We start from the raw sequence: 24,311 nt of genomic DNA, 5'->3' as shown, positions 1-24,311 counted from the left end.
ATAAAATCTTTTTTTTTTAATAAAATCTTTAAAAAAAAAAGATATCTCATGTGAGCCTCAGGGCAACCACACAGAAAAATCCTGCACTACTTACACAAAACAACTAAGAAGTCAAAACATACAAAAAGACACCAAGAAACAAAAAAGCAGGATAAGAATCATGGAATAATGGATCTACAAAACAACCAGAACACAATGAACCAAGTGACAAAAATTAAGTCCTTACCTATAATAATTACTTTAAATGTAAGAAAATTAAACTATCCAATTAAAAGATACAGACTGGGTCAAAAGATTAAAAAAACAAAAACAAAAACATTAACAAAAAAACAAAACAAAACAAGAAACAAGATCCAACAAGATGCTGCACAGAGACTTACTTTAGCCTTAAAGACACACCTCACGTGGAGAGTGAAGGAATGGAGGAAGACATTTCAAGCAAATGGTAACCAAAACCAAACCAAAACAAAGAAAGTAGCTATATTTGTATTGGACAAAATAGACTTTAAAAGTAGTAAAGAGAAACAGAGACCATTATAAATGATAAAGAGGTCAATATAACAAGAAGATACAACAACTGTAAATACTCCTTACCCAACACTGGACCACCTAAATATGCAAAGCAAAAACAGAACTAAAAGGAGAGACAGACAGTAAAACACTAGCCGTTGCCATCTTTGACACCCCACTCTCAACAATGGACGGATCATCCAGACAGAGAATCCGAAAGGAAACAGCGGATCTGTTTCCACTACAGACCCAGCGGGCCCAACAGATGTACACGGAGCAGTCTACCCAACAACAGCAGAACACACGTTCTTCTCAAGTACACACAGAACATTTTCTAGAAGGGACCATATGTTAGGCCATAAAACAAGTCTTAACAAATTCAAGAAGACTGAGATCATTTTTTCTGTCCACAAGAGCACAGAACGAGAAATCAGTAGCAAGAGGGAAACTGGACAATTCACTCACGGACGCATGGAAATTAAACAACATTCATTTGCCAATGGATGAAAGAAGAAATTAAAGGAAATTATAAAGGGTTCCTGAGGGGCGCCTGGCTGGCTGGCTCGGTTGGTAGAGCACGTGACTTCTAACCTCTGGGTTGTAAATTCGAGCCCCGTATTTAGTGTAGGGGTCACTTTAAAAATAAATAAATGAATAAATAAATGAATGAATGGTTCTGGGCACAAACAAAAACAGGAGCAACATATCAAAAGTTGGGAGATGCAGCAAATGCAGTTCTAAAAGCAAAGTTCACAGCAATAACCACCTATATTAAGGAACAAGAAAGACTGCACATAACCTAATTCTATGCGTTAAGGATCTAGAAAGAGAAGAGCAAAGTAAGCTCAAAGGTAGCAGAAGATAATATTTGACAGGGGAGCCAAGAACACTCAGTGGAGAAAAGACAGAGCAAATCGGATAAGGGATTAATATGCAAAATACATAAAGAACTTATAAAATTCAATAGCAAATGACAACAACAAAATTCAAAAATAGGCAAAGGATCTATCTCCAAAGAACATATACGAAGGCCCAACAGGTACATGAAAGGATCTTCAACACCAATCATCAGGGAAACGCAAATCAAAAGCACAAGGAGATACCACCCCACACTTGGTAGAAGGGCCACCACCAAAAAGACAAGAAAATGCTGTTAAAAATATGGAGAGAAAAATAAATAAATAAATAAATAAATAAATAAATAAATAAATAAATAAATAAATAAATAATAAAAGTAAAAATAAAAATATGGAGAAAGGGGAACCTTTTTGTGCACTTGGTAGGAACGTCAATTTATACAGCCACTACACAAAACCGTATGGAGGACCCTCCAAAAAATTAAAAATAGAACTACCACAGGATCCTGAAATTCCACTTCTGGAAATACATCCAAAGGAAATGAAAACCCTAACTTGAAAACACATACTTGCACCCCCACATGCAGAGTAGTATTATTTATAATAACCAAGACACGGACACAACCTAAGTATCCATTGACGGATGAAAGGATAAAGAAGCCGTGATACAGACACACACACACACACACACACACACAGGGATATTATTCAGCCATAAAAAAAAAAGTGAGGAAATCCTATCACTTGTTACAACATGGGGGAACCTTGAAGGCATTATGCTGAGTGAATTAACAGACAGAGAAAGACAAATTCTGGGGCTCCTGAGCAGCCCAGTGGTTGAGCATCTGCCTTCAGCTCAGGCCGTGACCCCACGGTCCCAAGATCGAGTCCCACATCGGGCTCCCCGCAGGGAGCCCGCTTCTCCTCTGCCTGTGTCTCTGCCGCTCTCTGTGTTTCTCATACCTAAGTCAATAAAATCTTTAAAAAGAAAGACAGACAGACAAATACTATCTGATCTCACTTACATGTGGGCAAAAAGAAACCTCACAAGGAAGAACAAATTTGCGGTTACCATAGGCAGAGAGTGAGGAAAGGGGGAGGAGGAGGAAGGTGGTCAGAAGGTACAAATTTCCAGTCATAAGGTAAGAACGAGGGAAGGACAACACAAACGGGGATCCAGCTAGCACTGCCGCATGGTACATAGGAAAGTCGTTACAGTAAATCCTGACAGCTCCCATCACACAAAGAAGTTTGCTTTCCTCCCCTCCTTTTTTTCTTTTTATTGTATCTTTATGGGAAGACAGATGTTAGCCTAACTTACTGTGATGATCATTTCACAGTTATTTGTAAATCAAATCATCATGCTCTATACCTTAAACTTACACAGTGATGAATGCCAATTATTTCTCAATAAAACTGGAAAGAGAGAGAGAGAGAGAGAGAGAGAGAGAGAGAGAAGGAACACGTGGCTGTGGGGAGAAGAAAAATCTCAGAATGCCTGAGAGAAGTAGCTGTCACCAACCCGCAAGGTGGACGGAGGACCTTGCTCTCTCACGGGCTGGCTCTGCTCTATCACGATACTTTAATTTCCAAGAACTAATTGCTCCCCTCTATTCCTTCCAACAACAGATGATTATAATGAATGAAGCATAAATTTCTCAAAAACACTCTTGGAAATTAAAAAGTGCACCTAATTAAAATATAGCAAACATAAAGAGGCTTTAAAAATAGGGACTGAACTATACCACATGACCATATGTTGATATGCTATAAGCTCCAAATGTGAACCAGAGAAATACCTCTTTGGATTTTTCTTCTTTGGTAAATCTTCCGAATTTTTCTATCATTTCAGCCACAAATATAACATCCATCTTGTCAGAAAAATTGGCGGCTTCCACAGTATAAGCCAGTAACTGTCGGGCTGTGGCCACAGCATTAGTAAGATTGAGAGGCATCTAGATTAAAAAGGCAAAAATTGGAAAATTAACAAGGCAGGAAACAACAAATGTTGGAGAGGATGCGGAGAAAAGGGAACCCTCTTACACTGTTGGTGGGAATGTGAACTGGTGCAGCCACTCTGGAAAACTGTGTGGAGGTTCCTCAAAGAGTTAAAAATAGACCTGCCCTACGACCCAGCAATTGCACTGTTGGGGATTTACCCCAAAGATTCAGATGCAATGAAACGTCGGGACACCTGCACCCCGATGTTTCTATCAGCAATGGCCACAATAGCCAAACTGTGGAAGGAGCCTCGGTGTCCATCGAAAGATGAATGGATAAAGAAGATGTGGTTTATGTATACAATGGGATATTACTCAGCAATTAGAAACGACAAATACCCACCATTTGCTTCAACGTGGATGGAACTGGAGGGTATTATGCTGAGTGAAATAAGTCAATCGGAGAAGGACAAACAGTGTATGTTCTCATTCATTTGGGGAATATGAATAATAGTGAAAGGGAATATAAAGGAAGGGAAAAGAAATGTTGGGAAATATCAGGAAGGGAGACAGAACATAAAGACTCCTAACTCGGGGAAACGAACTAGGGGTGGTGGAAGGGGAGGAGGGCGGGTGTTGGAGGGGAATGGGTGACGGGCACTGAGGTGGACACTTGACGGGATGAGCACTGGGTGTTTTTCTGTATGTTGGTAAATTAAACACCAATAAAAGTTAATTAAAAAAAAAAAAAAAAGAAAAAGGCAAAAATTATCAACGAATTTTGACATTTTATCTTTCCATTTCAAAACACGGCAATGAATTCAAACTCTATCATTTATCACAGGATCTTCTAAAAATGCTTTTTCAAACCTGAGAAAACTGGAATTATAATGGCAACTAATCCTGAATTTTTTTTAACTTTGAAACATAGTCATACATCAAAACACATCTAGTGAATACACTGCACCATGTCTCCGTCTCTCCTTATCCAAATTCTGCACATACTCCATTCCAATTGCTAAGTAAAGTCTTTCCTGAGTATTCCAACTGGGAGGAATCAATAACCCCCCTGGAGCCCCTACGCACGGAAGTAGGAAGCATTTATCTGTACTGCCACGCGCTGCCAGTGATGTCTTACATTTGCTTATTTATTGATTAACACAACTCGGCACCAACCATTACGCAAAGGGTGTAACAGGTACCAAGGAGCGCCAGAAAATGTGTAACACGGAAATCGTCTCCCAGCTGCTTATAATCCGGCCAGGTTGAAAAAGGATGCATCGGAGCAAAGACAAGAAAGGCCGTATGAGTAGTACACGTATGACAAGGGATCGCTTGTGACAAAGAGATTATAAAAGAAGCCCAAGCGGTGGCTTCCCAGATGGATTTGAAGGATGGCTGGGATTTGGTCCAGTGGATACAGATGATAAAGATATTCAAACAAAGGCAGTGACTGGAAAGGAAGACTGACAGCACAGGGAGCCTTGAATACGGGAGGAGCTGACAGGCCTGATCCTGAAGACAGATCCACTGAATGTAAACACACAAAATCCTTATGCTTTACTAGTATTTAAAACACACACACAAATACCTGGTATTTCAGCTAAATCAGCAAATGGGAAGACTTAGTAGTTACCTGATTAAACATATAAAGCACCCTGGTGACATCGTTCGCATACTGGCAGCGAGAATAATCATCATCTGCCCAGAAGCCACCTCGATCGCACCTGCGCCAAGCCTTCCTCTCATCCTGTGGGTTTCCGGGATAGATCCCACTGCCATGGGTGTTCCGGGTACACTGAAGATACGCGGTGATGCCTGCTAACGTTCTGGGCCATCTAGGCAGATGAAGACACAAGGGGATGAGAAAACCTACGCGGACGCAAATTACAGCGGAGGTGTCAATCAAGGACTAGAACAGGTCATGTTTGATCAGAGAGAGATCAAGAAGAAACAAATTTGGGCAGCCTGGATGACTGCGTGGTTTAGCACCGTCTTCAGCCCAGGGTGTGACCCTGGAGACCCAGGATTGAGTCCCACATCGGCAACCTGCACAGAGCCTGCTTCTCCCTCTGCCTGTGCCTCTGCCTCTCTCTCTCTCTCTGTGTGTCTCTCATGAATAAATAAATAAAATCTTTAAAAAAAAAAAAAAAAGAAGAAAGAAATTCCTTTCAGAATAAAGACTTAAAAAAAAATGAAAAGGTTAGCATGGACTAAACTGCTTTAAACCATCAGCCACATATATTTTAATACCGGAGGATATTTTTCTTAAAGTGTTCTAAATATTGCTATAAACACACAGGAAAACTTATATCCAGTAAAAAAAAAAAAAAATTAAAAAAAGAAAACCGGTTCAAAAGATGGCACAGAAGCAGAGTTAGCAGAAGTGCGGACAAGAGTCACACAGCAGGTGCAGGATTGCTACGCTTAGCCGCTGGCCGTTCAGTGGCACCTAGGAATTTGGGACTTGGGGGTATTCCTATGAACAGTTAACTGGTGAGGGCTGTTGGTCATGCCTAGACTGTGTGGACAAGCAGTACAATTGATGCGGAACCTGCTTTCTTCCCAGGAGTCTGAAACTTTGGTACATGCTAGATGGGGGAGGGGGCGCCTACATGACCAGCAATAAGGACTTTGGGTGCTGAGTCTCCAACGGGCTTCCCTGGGCAGCAGCATGTATGGAGGTTGCTGCCCTTTCACGGCTGGAGGAGTAAGAAGAGGCCTGCGTGGATCTCTCCAGAAGGCACCTATGTCTTTCCCCTTGTTATCCAGCCACGTATCTTCCTAAAGCTCTGTACTAGATCTCAGCTGTGACTGCAACTACATGCTGGGTCCTGTGAGTCCTCCTCGCAAACTTTTGCACTGGGGGGCGGTCTAGCAGACCTCCAGCACACTATACAACTGAACTTATCCGGGAGAAAGTACTGCCTCTGCAAGTGACCACACAGACCTGTGGGCACGGATTGTCACTAACAGTGGGGGGAAATCTTCGCCATTTGAGCTCCATTTCTCCAAAATTGGGAATGAAATGAATAGATTTCATAAAAGTTACAGTTGACCTATAACACAGGAACTGATAAATTATAATAGCAGTCATACCAAAATATAATTGATTACCAAAATCTGCATAAACAGATTAAACAACACTAAAATCTTATTAATGCAGTGAAAGTGGAACTGCATAATATACTAAGGAGTGTCAAAAGCTAATTCATTAATCAGTCAAATAATCAGATTCTTCTTCTATTTTTAAAAATGTAAAATACTCAAATCATGAGCAAAAATAGAAAATCCACCATAAATATAAAACATTATGACTATTTAATAAAAGATGCAGAATATAACAAAATTCACAAGTGTTATCTATTCTGTTTTAAACTATACAGAATAAATATTATCTATTAACAGTTAATCTACATAAAGGACTTAAGCTTTATTAGCAACAATAAATGCTAATTTCCATATACTCGGGTCAGGGAGAGTTTTTTTTTTAAAGGACGAAAGATAGTTTTTTTAAAAAAAAGTAATGAAGAACTAGCTGAGCTGAAGATGTTGCTATTGCTTCTTTCACCTTGGATTTAAAAGATTAAAACCAAAGGGTTTTCTTACCCTTAAAACTTGGGCAGTTAGGAGAACCAAAGTCAGGCAGTACTAACTGGGTACTCAACAAACTTTACGCTGCTTTAAAGAGCCACACACAGTTCCCTTCATTTACATCAACTGTAAAGTCATTATTAAAATCCTGAATGTAATAAACATCAAATAAGTAATATACTTTAAAGATGTTTTTTAAACAACCTTCAAAGTATGGAGAGTCTAAGGGAAAAGTTGTTACCTCTCACAAATTCTAAATTTTCTATTTTAAAAAGATTGTAATATTTAACTTATTCTGCTTATCTCAACACAGAGGCCAATACTAACGGCTCCCAAAGTTACGGGCCAGCCAAAAGCTTTCATTTCCAAAGTCCTTCTTGCTTAGAACCAAACTGGGGAGCGCACCTGGGTGGCTCAGTGGTTGAGCCGCCTGCTTTTGGCTCAGGTCATGACCCCATGGGGTCCTAGGATCCCACATCAGGCTCCCTGCAGGGAACCTGCTTCTCCTTCTGCTTGTGTCTCTGCCGCCTCTCTCATGAATAAATGAATAAAATCTTAAAAAAAAAAAAAAAAGAAGCAAACGGGACGGTAATGGACCATGGCTTTCTCCTAATTACCATGTCTACTTAACTGCTGATAGTTAAAAGTAACTCAGCAATACGAAACCTTCCAAAGTTCATCCATAAAAGAGCCCTTGAAAAACAGGACATACCATTAGCCTGTCTGAATTTCACAATTTTAATAGAATTTCCAAAATGTTTCCCTAAAGTAGTGGTTCTTAACTTTTACAACAAACTGTTAAACATGAAACACTCTGCCTGCAAAGACTGTTAAATCAACATATCCGAGATAAAGCTCAGGCACCTTTTCTTCATCATCTTCATGAATGACTGAAATCACTGATCTAAAGGGCAGTCCTTGGATATAGAAGGATATTTAGAGGAATACATAGATATTTCTCAAATTTTCTTCTTGAGGACAGGGGACCAATTATGCACCTTTAAGAATAAAAACAGATGTGGGCAAATCACTTTTCCAGCACTTTCCATGTCACTGACCTGAAATCACCTTTATTGTTTACCACCCTCTCGGGAGGACAGTACTGTGCAGAGCTTTCCAATACCACGATATCGACAGTTCTCGTATTATTCCCACGTTTGGTCTGGACATGACAGCCCCAATTTCCAGTCGATCCAGCCTGAATATTAGAAATGGTTAGGGCACTGCATGAAGAAAGATTTTAAAAAGAGAGAAAATAATGGTTAGACAAAAAAGGGAGACACCCTGGGCTCCTATCATTCATTTAGCAAGTATGTCTGAATGCATGCTGTGGGCACAGCACTTGCCAGATAAAAATGAATTTAAAAAAACGATCCCTCCACGTAAGTACCTCAGCGGCAAGTCAAGACAAGCAGGTGAAGAGCTACTTAAAACACTGTGGCGAGAGCTATGACGGACTATGAACGGAGCGCAAGGGGACATCATGCCCGACACTCCTGCCAGGAGGGGTGGGGGGGACGCAGCCAGGAGGGGACACAGCAAGTGCAAGGGCAGAAACATCACATTCTCGGGCAAAACTAATGGAGATGTTTCCAAGTTACGTCTACCTTTTCACTGATTTCGGAGGGAAAGAGTCAAGCGCGAAGGAAGGAGATGGATATTGGTTAGTGAATAATTAAGAAAATATTTAAGGTAAAATATTTAGCAGAAGAACTCATCAAGTCTCTAAAAAGATTTAATAAATTACCAATTACTGCTTTAACAAAGGGAGTTTTCCATGTAAAGGCATACTTCCATTTAGAAGACGGCTATATTTCTAAATAGCTGTCAGTAAATTTAATTTTCAAGATGAACTCCTAATTCTCTAATACAAAGCCTATTAATTAAAGAGCAGATGTCAGAACCTTCAATTAACCTTTCTCCCCGCCACACGAACCACCGTGCTATGCTTTTATATAAATGGAAAAGTAGGAGATAATTAGACATAAAGGATGTATCATCTTAATTAATCGACAAAGTTATGTCTTGAAGTTAATACACATTTTTCCAGCCTCCTAAATGACTAATGGCTACACAACATCATACGTTCCAATGAAGACTTTGAGGCACTGTTACTCTGAATCAAAGAAAATGTTTATCATCCTTGTTAATTAAGTCAGTGAATAAAGCAATACGCTGTAATAAATACATTCGAGATAACGTGATACAGAAAGCATTTTATATTAAATCTAAATAGCCAAATTCTGAAATAAATAATCATTCTCCAGTGCGGAGGTTCCCAAATTTTCCTGGTTCACGGCATCTTCACTGACCAGAAAACTGTTTCACAGAGTAAATTAAATTAAAATTCCATTTACTAAATTAAATCCCCAAATTGTGTATTTATGTCCTAATAAATTCATGGCCATTTGAAAAATATAACACACATCAATTTGAGATAAATATTTTGTTCTTAAATAACCACAAGTACTTCCCGATGGGTTGTGTGTGTCTGTTGAGCACTCCAAAACTAACAACGTCAGAGAGAGGACAGACAACGATACCCTCCTTGCATGTTCCACGATGACTTTCACACAGTACTTGCTCCGCATCATAGTCATCACCAAAAATTTGTCACCTTCAAGCATGACACCAGCAAAAGGAATGCAGCACCATCGAATGACACCGTTAACTGCCTGGAGCTGGTTGCTGTGCGGTGTCCAATAAATGTCAAGCATTACCACGCTTCTTCCAAAACTCAAAATACCCCACACAGCAGCTCTGTAAGTGAAGTCCCTGTGACGGCCCACGTCAGCACACCCCCTGGGACCTAAGGGCCTAACATACTTTGCCAACATGTTTTTAAAGAAAACCTTCAGCAATACCTTCCACGTATAAAACCAATGATCAGAATACAATTTTCAGCAATCCTCAAGGCCGCGTGCTTGGAGATTTAAGGAGGAAGATGCTTCCTCCTCTTCCATTTCATCTTTGAGGAACAGCACAAACTCTGATTCTTACTAGCAAAGGGAGGACATAAGGAAACCAACAAAGAATCAACAACTGCCTCAGGTTAACCAATGCAACAACCGTTATCTCCTTTTCCTGCAACTTCTTTATTATGCGAGGCAAATTCAGGGTAGAGGACCTCAGTCTTCCTATGAAAGATTTTCATGTTGGTCAAGAGTCCCTCCCAACAAAACCATCAGGCAAGGATGCTAACCTTAGAATTAATTTTTTAGACTGCCATAAAGAACGTAAACTATGACTCACAGAAATAAACTTATAAAGTTATTCTAGTTATCTTATAGCTGCAAAATTTAAGATTTCTAAATTAGAGAGAAAGCAGGAGCACAAGCAGGTGGGGGGTGGGGTGCAGAGGGCAAGGAGAAGAAGGAGAGAAAGAATCTTAAGCAGGCTCCACGTCCAGCATGGGGTCCAATGTGGGGCTCAATCTCAAGACCCTGAGATTATGACCTGAGCTGAAATCAAGAGTCAGACACTTAAGCAACTGAGCCACCCAGGCGTCCCAGGGTTCTATATATTTTTGAAGCTTTACTGTCGTATGATATGTCAATTATCATTAATTCACGTAAGAAACTGCTTAAAGCACACACCCTAATGAGTTTTAACACATGTATATGCTTATGAAATTATCATCACACTACAAGTACAGTAATAATTAAGAGTCTTCTCAGTGGCACCTAGTAAACTGTTTCTAACAATCTTCTCCCCCTGATAGAGGAACTCTGATTCTGGTCGTCGCAGACCAGCTTCTATCAAACTACCCTCCCTGCAGCTAACAATTATTTATAAGCCCTGGACAAACTACAAAATGACAACTATCGGAACACATGGGCAGCGATCCACAACAAGCAGAAACCAGAGAGAAGGTGACCCTAGGAAGAGGGGATGAGCACTGAGGACTAAGACCAGGAAATCGTTTCCAATGGCGTCTGACCAAGGATAGGCCCTACTCAAACAGAAATTCACAGTCTAACCTGTTGACAAATCAGAGGACCGAGGTAGAAAGGAACCTGGCTGGCAGCCCAAACTTCTGCGTATAAAACCTACCCAGATCTCTAACCGGCCCCTGCTTCCCAAAGACAGGGTGACACCGAGCAGACTTCAGCTGCTGCTACATCACAGAAAGGACAGAAGTAGGAGTTTGACTTTAGCCCAACTAACTGCTTGAGGAAACAAAAACCAGCCGACTTCAAGCAAACACAAGGGAATCCAGAGTCAGGGATATGCACACTTTTCCTTTAAAGGCCAGAGAAGAATTATTTTAGGCTTTCCTGGCCAAGAAGCAACATCAAGGATATTATATAGGTACTTACATAACCATCTGAAATGTAACCAGTTACAAAGGTAAAAAATATTCTTGGCCCATAGGCTGGACTCTGACAGCTTCTCTAGAGTGAATCATTCATACTATCCAGGACAGAATCCAACATTACTAGACACATAAAAAGTTTTTTTTTTTTAATAGGAAAATATAAAATATATACAAAAGCAAAGTAGTCAGTGGTGATGATCCCAAGATGACCCAGATGTTGGAAGGAGCAGGCAAAGATTTAAAAGCATCTACTCTATGTTAGAAGACACAAAGGAAAATATGCTTCTCATTAACAAGACAGGAAATCTCAGGAGGAAAACAGAAATTATAAAATAGAATATTCTACCCCAAAAACTCTGGACATGATTCAACTCAGAGGATCTTTATTTTCCCTCTCTCTCTCCCTCTCCCCTCCGTGTGTGTGTGTGTGTGTGTGTGTGTGTGTGTGTGTGTGTGTTTTAATGGCACTTCTGGGAAACTGCAGTGATATTACCCTAAGATGCCCTTGCACACTTGGGAAACTACAGATCTATTCTTAAACATTCAAGCTGAGTTCTAAGAAATTGGTAGGAAGGGAAAAAAAAAAGAGATACATAGAGATGAAGAGAGAGAATAATAAAAGAAAATTCAGTATCTACAGATTAAGATTTTACCAAAATAAAATATATAGTGAGGATAATACATCTATTTTTACTCTGTTTTTTATACTCCATAAAATTCATTTGAATTAAGGATTTTGGTGATCCTACCAGTCATGGGGTTAACAGGACAGGTGTTATATTCTTTTATACTAGTGGAGCAGGGAAAGGAAGTATCTTAAAATGTAGCATTAACCAAGGGAGTAAAAGATTGCTAAAAGTGAAAATCAGAGTTTAGCAGTAGGAAATGGTTAGAAATGAAGTTTGGTATTTAAAGTCTACATTTTTCCTCCTAAAATTTTAAACAAAAAGTTTAACAGTGTTTCTCTTTTATCCTATGCTTTTTTGTTTTTTTTTTGTTTTGTTTTTTTGTTTTGTTTTGTTTTGTTTTTGGTCACAACTGGATGGAAAAGGTAGTTATTTGATTTCTGGATATGAGTAACAATCAGGAAAAGGAAAACCAAATGTTTGCATTTTTAAATGCAAGAAGATAAAATATTGACTTAAACTGTAATTAAGCATTACAATTCTGAAATAAATATGATCCACAGAGATAATTTCTCATCTAAAAAAGTTTACCTTGCAATCAATGAGCAGTTGTGAATCATGTTCTTTTCAACAAAGATACCTTGCGATTCATCAGTTTCAACTATCCGTCCATCCTGATACCACAACACCTGCATGTCCTGATCAATGTATGAAGCCATACACTGGAAGGGAAGGCTGTCTCCTTCAAACACGACTTGCCGATGAGACGGAGTCATGTAGAAAGATGGTAATTCAAGGGGTGGATCTACAGACAATAAAACAAAGACTCAGCAAATAAATACAATACACTATTCACACTCCGGAATGAAAAGTTATAGAGGGGCACCTGGGTGGCTCAGTTGGTTAAGCACCTGCCTTAGGCCCAGGTCAGGATCCCAGGGTCCTGGGATAGAGCCCTGCGTCGGGCTCCCAGCTCAGTGGGGAGTCTGCTTCTCCCATTCCTTCTGCCCTTCCCCATGCCACTGGTGCTCACTTGCTCTCTCTCTCTCACTCTCAAATAAATAATAAAAAGCTTAAAAAAGTTATAGAAATTCTAATTAAAAAAATTTTTAATGGAGAAACAAATTTTCTTCAGTAACCAGAATTTTAATGCTACCACCGGCAAGGCTCCTACTGAGAGATAAGTGGGTCCTAGATGAAAACAAAATTAGTAAAATTAAAATGAAACCATTTCATAATCAGTTCTGACATTTAAAGTTGTTCCTCTTTGGTGGTATCTAAGCAATTACTAAAAAAACAAATTGTAAAATGATACTTAAATCTGGAGAATGGAACTGGTAATAAGTAAATACTGGTATATATACAATTTTAGAATACATTCAGGAGACAATATTACCCTTTGATTAAACCACTGGTTTCTGCCTATGTAAGTAATACATACTCATTGAGAAAATTCAGAACACTTAAAGACGGGGAAAGAAAAATCATTTAAGATCCAATATATTACCATCACTGTTAAAAAGCTGATTTACTTCCTTCCAGTAATACAAATAAAAGGGAAGAATCATAAATATTTATGCAAAAATACACACAAATGCCATGGGCTCACAAAAAAAAAAATAATAATATTTAGCCCATCGTCTACTGCTCATAGCAGTAATCTAAAGAATAACAGCACATATGGAAACATACACACAAGGAAATTAATCCTTGCAATTATTTATGGAGAAATTATTTAACAACCTATAGAGACATGATAACCACATCTGTATCATGGATTGGCATGCATCTATTTCATACAATGAGAAAATGAGTTTATAATATGTCAGGTTTTAAAAAGTTATGAAATATCATTACAATATGATAACAATTTGGTCAAAACACAGGAAAAAGATGAAGAAAATATACTAAGTTATCTCAGACAACTACCTTTGAGTGATAAGAATGTAGCATGGGCTGCATGGGCAAAGCATGGGCTTTGGTTTACTTCTTTCTTTTCATTTCTTTTCTCTTCCAACCTTACTGAGGTATAATTGACAAATAAAATTGTAAGATACTGGGACGCCTGGGTGGCTCAGTGGTTGAGCATCTGCCTTCAGCTCAGGTTGTGATCCCAGGGTCCTGGGATCGAGTCCTGCATCGGGCTCCCTGCATGGAGCCTGCTTCTCTGCCTATGTCTCTGCCTCTCTCTCTGTGCCTCTCATGAATAAATAAAACTTTTTAAAATAAAAAAAAATTTAAGATATTTTATTCTCTCCTCCCCCATTCAAAATCATAAGTTATTTCAAGTATACATCATGATGATTTATGTATATGCTGTTTCTTTTCACAGATCTTAATTTTCATCCAATTCATCTCACCTTACTTATGAAAACTACAACAATAATGATAATAAAGAGAAAATATAAACAAGTACAGAACTGCTTATTTCCAGTTATAAAGACTAAACTGAAATTTCCTTTGATCATTTTAATCACTATTTTTGGTTCATGTGGCTTTTTTTTTCTTCTTCATTTCATAAGCATATTTTATTTCCCTCTAATCTTCGGGTACTATTCAAAATTATGATTTCCAATAGCTGCATATTGAAAATAGTGTCACAAGTCATTCAATCAATCCCTCATTTTTGAGAACTGAAGATATGCCTATATTTCAAAATTAACATACAATGCTGATCATTTCCTAAGAATTAAACTCTCATGTAGAATTACTAGATCAAACTATCAACTTTGTAAGAACACTGAAACGTACTGCTAAACTCTATTTCAAAAAGGCTCTATTAATTCACACTCCTACCAACAAATAATGATTGCATCCTCAGATTTTTTTTTTTTTACTATCAACAAATTCCTGGTTTGCCAACTGATAGAAAATCTGAATATCTACGCTAGTCTTTGAAATTGTTTTTCGTAAAGAAAGCTGTTCAGAACCCAAGAACCTTAAAAACCAATCCAAAAAAACGTTTTATCCAAGCTGACTTAACTGTTCGCATAAACTAAATATATATTATCAGACCCATGAAGGTTAATGGTTGTAATCAATTCTAGCACAGATAAGGAGAATTTTACAGATTGTCAAGCAAAACATCATAGCAAGTCAAATATGGCAAACACTTTCTCCCTTACCGCATGTCAACAACTCCTGCTTCACACCCGTGACTGGCTGGGCCTGAAGGGACTTGGGATAAACACACCGCGTGTCCCGTACTGTGATGTTTCTCTCCTTCACCCAGCGATGCATCCACAATATGTTACAATCACACAAAAGATATTCAGTCTGAAATTCTCTGTAGCATACAAAACACAAATTAGTGAGGATGGTGAATAAAATTAAGCAGCATGTTTGCTTAACATTGGCTTCTGCCTTGGGTGACAAGCACAGCACTCTGTACCCTCAGCCACCCGTGGCACGCACCACCAACCGGTTCCGTTCTCCTTTCCAGGGAGAGGCCAGGCCGAATGGCTGACCCCAGCACTCCTCCCTGCTGGTCCAAGGACATGCTGCTTTAGATCAAAGGCGGTATGCAAACAAAATCTACACATCATCCCTCTTCTATGCAGCAAGTTCCTTAATCCCAGGGTCTGCAATACCAAATCTCCGTATCTTTTGTGTCTACCAAATTTCTACCCACCTGTCATAAAGCATGGTGACACTAACACTGGACCTTGAAGACTTCCCCAACTGTCCCAACATCATCGCCGTGTTCTTGCCTTAAATGCTTGCAAACTATTAATTTTGGCAACATAAAGGAATACATGACCATTTGCCACGGTTGTATTCTGACTGCAGTCGAAGTTTATCAAGAGTGGAGGCTATTTCTGACACTTCTCTGCTTGCACCAATTGATACCAAGATACATACAGAGTGAAGGGGTACAGACTCAACCAACTGAAAATATAAGGATACCTCATACTTGATATGAAAGAAAACACAGAATTATTTTTATATGAGGCAAGAGTTTTATAATTTGGCACCTGGGTATAAGAAACAAAGAGAGGATAATATAGAAAGCTTGGATAAAAGCACAATAACATGTTGAACACTTGGTTTTACAAAGCCCTATTTATGTGCCACGTAGTGTGCTAAGTCCAGCTAATAGCAATAAATATAATAGCAATAAATACAGATACTTTCCCCTGTCGACCTGGAGGACATTATATAATAGGGGAACAAAACATAAGCATGACTAATATAGAATGTAACATGTTCTACACAAACAAATCAAAGTGCAAAGAGCAAATATAACATGTGCTCCTAACACAGATCATGTGCCAGTCCAGGCTTCATCTGATTACTTCTGGCAAGGGGAAAAAAAAAAAAAAAAGAAGGTGGGAGTTGGGATGAGATACACAAAGACAAAGTGAATTTAAAAAACAATACCGATGACTGGACTGGATTTCTAACTCCTAAGCACCACCTTCTGGTTGATTTCCAGCACTACTGGGTAAAAAAAAAAAAAAAAAAAGAAAGAAAGAAAGAAAGAAAGAAAGAAAAAAAAATTTTTGGATAAAAATACTTCCTACATTCTTGCTACCCAGGGTCTCAAAAGTCAGATTATTTTTTGCAGTCATTTTTATTTTCTTAAGTTCACAGAAATGGCTGGCTTGAGCCCACTAAATATGCCAAAAAGAGATATTTTCACTAAAAAACAGTAACAGCAACAAAAAGACAGGAGTTCCATCTAATATGCCTCCAGAAAGGGATACATGGGTCTGCCATGATGGTGAGGAGCCAGATGACCACCCAAGTATTAGCTACATCCCAATGAAAATTGCTAAGCAGTCAGTCTAGAAAATTCAAGGAGAAGAGCAGAGAAGGGGCGGGGAGAGGAAGGGATGGTAAGAAAATCAGCAAACACCAAACAGCATCTGCTTTAGAAGACATTTTTCCTTGGAAAAACAGTCAACCCCATAAATTATACACAATAAAAATTTTGAAAAGCATTATATTTAACTGTATTTCCAATAGAAATTAGTATCACTTACAGGTTGAATACATTATGTTTAGCTGGAAATACCACGACTGTCAAAAGGAACCCCCCTACTATCTCAGTTAACAAAACGATTCTGGGAGAAGAAAAAAGTCCGCCAATTCTAAAGCTACAAAGAACTGCATCCATACGATCTTGCACTGATTTCATAAAGCAACCATTCTACGTAAACATTCTTGGCAATGTCAGTGATAAGCTGTGAATTCAGTTTAGGGGAAGGGTAACAGGACAAAGGTAAATCTCAGAAGTATAAAATATTCTTAACTATAGACTCTATAGGGTCAGATATTTTATACTTTGAGGATTCAAGTAGTCAAACAGTAAAATATTTTCTGACTTGAAAATAAAATGAAAAAGGAAGAATCACCAATTTATTTACTCTAAATATAGAGAGATATGGTATTCTATGGAGAAAATGGTTGTCTCAGTGTGAAACACTTTATTCAGGTTTACAGTATGTTTTTCAATGAGAATGCATGCACTCAAGTGAGAGTCTAACTTTTTTGCAAGATCAACAGACTTTCCCCATGAAGTCTCTTAAATCATTTAATAACTGTTTTTAATTTTTAAAAACCAAGATACAGTTACCAAAACCAGAAAAAAAAAATTTTTTTCAGAAAAAAATTTCTTACTTACAAAGACCGTAATGAGCCAAGATAATCAAAAGTTCCTTGAGATAATGAAGAAAACAAATTCCCTGAAAGGTTTCTAGAAAAAAAAAAAAAAAGAAAGAAAGAAAGAAAGGAAATTATTTCATTTAAAAAATACTAACAATTACATGTCATTTTATACAATTTCCTAAAGTGTCCTATAATGTTATGAAGAGTTCATAAAAGTTGTTTTAAATCTAATAAAAAGGGAATATTTTATCCAAGGCTGAAGAAATTTGTTCTTAATGTATAAAAAGTATAAAATTATTTTAAAGCTAGTACTATCAGATAAGGATTTTACCAAAGACCAGGTGAATGAACCCGAAAGCTACCTTATTAAGTTGGACTTCAGCCACGCTCTCGTTACAAGTAATGATTACTCTTCATGTGTTAACTTAGCATCATTTAAGAAGGCAGAAATTTGAAAACAAGAAACAGCCGAGGATAACCTGAATGATCAGCAGCAGCAACCCACAGGAACTGAATAAAATATGTCAACAGAGCACAACGAGCCCAGGGTTTAAAACTGATGTAATTCAATGTTGGACTTGGGCAAATTACTTAACCTGATTGTTTCCTTTTATCAGATGACTTTAGGAAATACCTAAACCCTTGCAGAGTTTTCTATGAATCAAACCCAGAATGCCCCATGCTACAATTCGAGTGGTGTGTTACAATAATGATTCCACATTTGACCACAAGCTCCAGGAGCAGAGGGACTTGGGGGTCTTATCTACTGGGGTGCCCCTGACAGCTGGTGGCAGCCGGGGTACACAGTAGGTGCTCAGTAGTGGCGGCTGACTATTCAGGATGTACACTCCATCTTCTGGAAGCTTCTACTATTAAAACAGGACTGAGGGCTCTGAGAAAATGACAGGATGGTCTAACCACCACAGGCTCGGTTCTGTGCCTGTTGCAGGATCAAGGATAGATACGATTTAAACCCAGAATTCTCAAGGAAGAGGTCTTGAGACCTGGGAAGAGGCCTGCCTCTCCTCTGGAGTCTTAGTGAATCCCCCCCCCGTGTGGTAGGAAGGGACAATCAGATAGAGGAACTCCCGAGTGGGGACAGAGTTGATCTGGGAAAGGTCAGCTATTCCTGTGAATTCTGCAACAGTGTATTCCCCGATGGGAAACCTAATGTGACACAAATGCCAATCCCTCACAAATTAACATGCAATGAAATTCAGTAAAAACAACCCTGGATTGGCTTTTAAATATAGCGTACAAATTTTTTATAGGAAAAGCTGGATAAGAGGACTCTGATCTTCATAGGAGAACTGCCTAGGAACTTAAGTAAACAAAGGATATTTGTCAATTAAAAGAACAGTAAAAGAGATGCCCTTCTCTTTTTTGGGGGCTTATCAGTGGGGATAGTGAATGTAGATTTTGAAGAGGTTATTGCTGATGGAAGCGTGACTCACCCTTGCATTTTTAAAAAGTAACCTAGATGCAATTAAAACAACGGTACTTTCATGAAGCTATCCTATGTGGAATTATAGGATTACTCGGATCTGTTTTAAACAATATAAGCAGGGGGACGCCTGGGTGGCTCAGGAGTTGAGTGTCACCTTCAACTCAGGTCGTGATCCCAGGTCCTGGGATTGAGATCTGTATCGGGCTCCCCACGGGGAGCCTGCTTCTCCCTCTGCCTGTGTTTCTCATTAAAAATAAAATCTTAGGGATCCCTGGGTGGCGCAGCGGTTTAGCGCCTGCCTTTGGCCCAGGGCGCGATCCTGGAGACCCGGGATCGAATCCCACGTCGGGCTCCCGGTGCATGGAGCCTGCTTCTCCCTCTGCCTGTGTCTCTGCCTCTCTCTCTCTCTCTCACTGTGTGCCTATCATAAATAAATAAAAAAAATAAAATAAAAATTTAAAAAAAAAAAAAATAAATAAAAATAAAATCTTAAAAAAATAAATAAAATAAGCAGGAAGACAAAAAGATGGGAGATAGAATTAAAACAAGGTTGGCTATGAAGTTCCTAAAGTGCTGAAACTGGGGAATGGGTACATGAAGATTCCTTATACGACTGTCTCTAATTTTTTTTTTTTCACAAGTTTGAAAGATCCCATAACAGTAAGTTGGAAATGAAACTCTTATCATACAAATAGAGGATTTAAGGATAAACAAAATAATGGCATCTTACAGGGATCATTAGATTCTAATTATTATGTTATTTTATTTTAATTATTAGATATAATTAGCTATTTCCTTATAAAACCACAGAGGAAGGAATTACACTGGAGACGTGCCATCGTCCCAGTAAATCCCCACATAAACCAATTTTTCCTCCAGTGTTGCAACAGACTGGCTGAACACCAAACAGAGTAACTGGTTTTGGTTTGGGGACCATAAAAAGTTACACACATTTTAAAATACTAGAATCACACTGCAGCTCTGAGATAATACACAAAGCAAAAGGGAACAGAGGATGGCAAGTGCACAGCAAAGTCACTGCTCCCAAGTCCTATCAGCTCACTGAATGGAACAGCAGATCAGTTATCCAGCCATCCCCACTCCACCCTTTTACGCTGTTCTCTTCATACCTTAATTTTGCTTTATTTACTTATTTTTTGCTAAACAGATATATTTGAATTCCTGTAAATTTTTTTAAATATTTTATTTATTTATTTATTTATTTATTAGAGAGAGAGAGAGAGAGAGAGAGGCAGAGACACAGGCAGAGGGAGAAGCAGGCTCCATGCAGGGAGCCCGATGCGGGACTCGATCCCAGGTCTCCAGGATCACACCCTGGGCTGAAGGTGGCGCTAAACCGCTGAGCGACCAGGGCTGCCCTAATTCCTATAAATTAAACATGTAGGACGCACCACCTATGACCATACAGGGAAGTTTACCAGGGCCAATCTGCTAAAGGAGGGGAAAATGCAATCAAATAGAATCTCCCTCAACAGAAGAATGAAGAACTAAATTATAATCAGCTCTGTACTCGGAATCTTCCGTAAGTATTAACAAACATGAACTGTGTCAACAGGTACTCTCTTGCAAAGATATTAATGATATGCTGGCAATTTTTTAAGTGAATTGCTGAGTACAGCACACATGTACAGCCCTGTATGTATGCCTGTACCTTTGTGGGGGCAACACAACAAATACACCTGAAAGACACTGAAAATAATACACCACATAGTACAGGCTTAGCTCACAGTGGGATGTCTGAAGAGATGGAAGGGGGGTTAACTTTTCCTTCAAATCTCTATGTGGTTTTATGACTTAATGACATCAGTAATTGTTCAATTGTATAAAGGAAGTTCTTATAAATATCACTCACTATATTTTTTTGACTTCATGTTTAATTTATAGGAGAGAGAGTGAGAGAAAGAGTGCGTGAGAGAGCGCACAAGCAGGGGGAGGGGCAAGGGGAGAGGAAGAAGGGGGAGGAGCTCCATCCCAGGACCCCGGGGTCATGACCTGAGCCAGAGGCAGATGCTTAACCCACTGAGCCACCAGACGCCCCTACTCACCAATTATTTCTGCTAGAAGAATACTAAAGGTATAATTCTTAGAAAAATAATGCAAGATTTAAATTGATCAAAATTCATTAAAAATGGGGGGAAAAAAAATAAAGCTTTTGATCTGTTGATCTCCTGACAACTTCTCTGCAAATTCACTTCTTCGGCGAGGGCAGAGAGCACAAAAGTTCACTTTCAGCTCCTCATCTTTGGTTCGCCAGTTATTTCCACGGGTGAGAGAGAGATGGGGTGGGAATCTCTGGGAGGAGGTCTTCACTTCTCCAACACAGTTCTCCATCAACAAAGGCAGAGATCCATGTACAGGAATAATCAACTAAACCTCCCACATCCATGTCTACTGAAGCCTCAGACATATTTAAAGTTATTTTTGAATTCTTAACCTAAACCTCCAAAGCCACAACTGGTTTCAAAATGATGAGAAGCATGGATGAGAAGGCCACTGTCTGTCTGCCAAGGTCTCTTCCAGGCCCTGGGGGCCTCTACTCCCGCCTCCTTGGCTAAGAGGCCCCGCCAGTCCTAAATCCCAGGCAACTCAGAGAATCCAGCTGAAGAAGCAGTAAAGGAAATATCTATAAAGAGTGATTCACTCTGGATTCCCTCCTTCTATATGCCTGTTCAGCTTCTGAGGTAAGAGGCAAAAAAAGAAAAAAAAAAAAAAAAAAAGGTAAGGAAATTGTAACTGACCCTAAAAAGTAAAGACTATCCCTTCCAGCTCTTCCCTAAAGAATATTTGCTGATGGGTCAAGAATCCCTGGGCCACGTTATAAATGCATCTGGAACTAAAGTCGACAAAACAGTAAATTGCAGACGCTTTCATAACTTGAGTCACAGCTATCCAAAAATATAACAGTTTTCCTTCATAAATGCCCCATTTTGCCAATTCTTATGCAGTCCTCAAAACCAAAAATACAAAACTCTCAAGAAGAGTTAACAAAAGCACTGAAATAAAATTGCTGCAGTCTAGCCACAAAAAAACAAAAATGCAATTGGTTTAATAAATCTCAAGTTATGAGCAAAGCTGTACACCAAATCAATCTTGTATTTAAACACGGAAGTTCTGGGGATCCCTGGATGGTGCAGCGGTTTGGCGCCTGCCTTTGGCCCAGGGCGCGATCCTGGAGACCCGGGATCGAATCCCACATCGGGCTCCCGGTGCGTGGAGCCTGCTTCTCCCTCTGTCTATGTCTCTGCCTCTCTCTCTCTCTCTCTCTGTGACTATCATAAATAAATAAAAATTAAAAAAAAAATAATAAAATAAAATAAAATAAAATAAACACGGAAGTTTGGCCATATCTCTCTCTCCTCCCAACTCAAAGGGCTCACTGAAAAATACAAGTCCACTAAGAACCTGGAGTACTCTGTGGTATTCTAACAAGTGATCCGAAGTCCCCTCCCCTACTGCAGACATGAAATAATCTCACTATTGAAGTCCCTAAGAGCTTTTTCAAAGTCAACATGAATGAAGTTACAGAAACATTCTGAAAAGCCAGAAAGAACCAGGCAGAGACAATCCGCATTACTACACTCTCTACCCTAAATCCCAAATTTCATCTTACACCCTATTCCCAGACAACTCTTCTCTAAAACAGGATTTTATGCCACTTCCCCAGCAAAAATGCCCTTCAGGGGCTTCGTGTCGTTAAATCAGTTTGAAGCCTCAGATAAAGTTCTATCATAGATAATCAGCCTGATTTCTAGTTACTCCCAACAGAGCCTCTTCATTTTAAAAAGAAAATAAAAATGTATTCAATGGCTTATACAACGTTCTCCTGTATTTATAACACATGTAAATTATAAGAGAGAGATACAGATAGATCAAATTTTAATTAATCTTTATAACATGGCGGGGGCGGGGGGGGGGAAATTCCTGGGTGGCTCAGCGGTTAAGCATCTGCCTTTGGCCCAAGGTGTGATCCTGGAGACCCGGGATCGAGTCCCACATCGGGCTCCCTGTGTGGAGCCTGCTTCTCCCTCTGCCTGTGTCTCTGCCTCTCTCTCTGTGTCTCTCATGAATAAATAAATAAAATCCTAAAAAAAAAAAAAAAAAACTTTATAATAACTTTGAGGTACTCTAAGGGGAAAAAAAAAAACAGAAAAGCTCAGAAAAGTGAGTTCACCTTAAATCACAAAGTCAGAGGCATGATTCCAATGGTCATTGTACTCTTCACACCAACGGCTTTCCCCTTGACGCCGGCGTTGTTCTTCCTTCCACCTTCTTGCATCATTTGCTCTGCTTCTTCTTCCTTCTAACTAACCAAATCTCGGCCATCTCTGGACCATCGGGTCAAGTTTTACCTCTTTCTGGACCTTTACCCAGACTAGCAATGCTTCCGACCATCTCTCTCAACAGGACCACGTCCTCTGAGGCATCTACCACCTTGGGCGGCTGTGCGTGCACACGTACGAACGTGATGCTCTGCTGGCACTACACCCCAGGACTGAATTTCCAGCTCCTCGTCTCCTCCTCCTCCTGTAATCCTGACAGCTGCGACTTTACTAACATGTCATAGGTGCCTCCAAATACCTGGGTACTAGCTCACACGCTTTCTTGCATCTTAAATGGAAGAGAAAGGTGTACTTACAGCCTGACCAGGTTGGTGAGTCCTCGAAATATGTCTGCATTCAGACATCCTATTCGATTGTTTGTCAGATCCCTGAGGAGAAAGGGGAAAGGAGCATCTTCAGTTAGTTCTCCTGGTTGAGGAAGGTTTCATACATTCCATATTCAAGGATATTCAAGGACAGCACCCAGGTGTCACACGAGACCTTTCTTTTCAGCATGGCCGAGAAGTTGACTTGCCTCAGGTGAGTTAAGGGGAGCCGTGAGAGGAAAAGCGATCCTTGCTTTCACCTCTCCTGGCGCACGGACCGCACGCTGTCTAGTTAGGGAGCCCTCCTAGTCCACGCATTTACTCCTGTGAAGCGAGTCCTGACACAACTGGAGTGGTGAAAAGGAGACACAAGCCCTCAGATGACCTACGCCGTTCTTCACGCTGGGGAAGGTAGGACACAGCCCGGTCCCAGTGAACACCTGACAGACAACTGATGAAGGGGCAAATTACCAAAATGCCGGAACTTTTATTTCCTCAAGAATACCTGAAACTTCACGCTCTCTGACGTCATTCTTTAAATAGTCACAAGTTTTGACTATAATGAGAAAACTGAGTTTGCTTTTACCTCACAGATCTGACACCTAATCTCCAAGCCAAATGACTTCAGCATTATCTAGGTAACGGCCTAGTTATTTTTTTTCCCATTTGGTAATGGCCTAGTTTTTTGTTTTTTGTTTTTTGGTTTTTTTTTTACCATCACTCTTGACTTCTTTTTCATTTTA

At 39.5% G+C, this 24,311-nt stretch overlaps 1 protein-coding gene across 1 annotated transcript in view; it reads right to left on the bottom strand.

The window, feature by feature from the left end:
- ADGRA3 (adhesion G protein-coupled receptor A3) overlaps positions 1–24,311 on the bottom strand; it is a 123,072-nt gene that overhangs the window by 48,154 nt on the left and 50,607 nt on the right. Inside the window, exons 4-10 of the mRNA XM_041753108.1 lie at positions 23,560–23,631; positions 17,472–17,543; positions 14,971–15,131; positions 12,437–12,650; positions 7,960–8,124; positions 4,944–5,145; positions 3,167–3,322 (exon numbers count right to left, since the gene is read on the bottom strand). Of these exons, the coding sequence (XP_041609042.1) occupies positions 3,167–3,322; positions 4,944–5,145; positions 7,960–8,124; positions 12,437–12,650; positions 14,971–15,131; positions 17,472–17,543; positions 23,560–23,631 (1,042 nt within the window). The remainder of the gene's footprint in view (positions 1–3,166; positions 3,323–4,943; positions 5,146–7,959; positions 8,125–12,436; positions 12,651–14,970; positions 15,132–17,471; positions 17,544–23,559; positions 23,632–24,311) is intronic.

The sequence above is a fragment of the Vulpes lagopus genome, chromosome 4, assembly GCF_018345385.1.
Source record: "Vulpes lagopus strain Blue_001 chromosome 4, ASM1834538v1, whole genome shotgun sequence".
Lineage (NCBI taxonomy): Eukaryota > Metazoa > Chordata > Mammalia > Carnivora > Canidae > Vulpes > Vulpes lagopus.
Note: the sequence above shows the minus strand (reverse complement) of the source record. Positions and strands in the feature narration are given on the sequence as shown.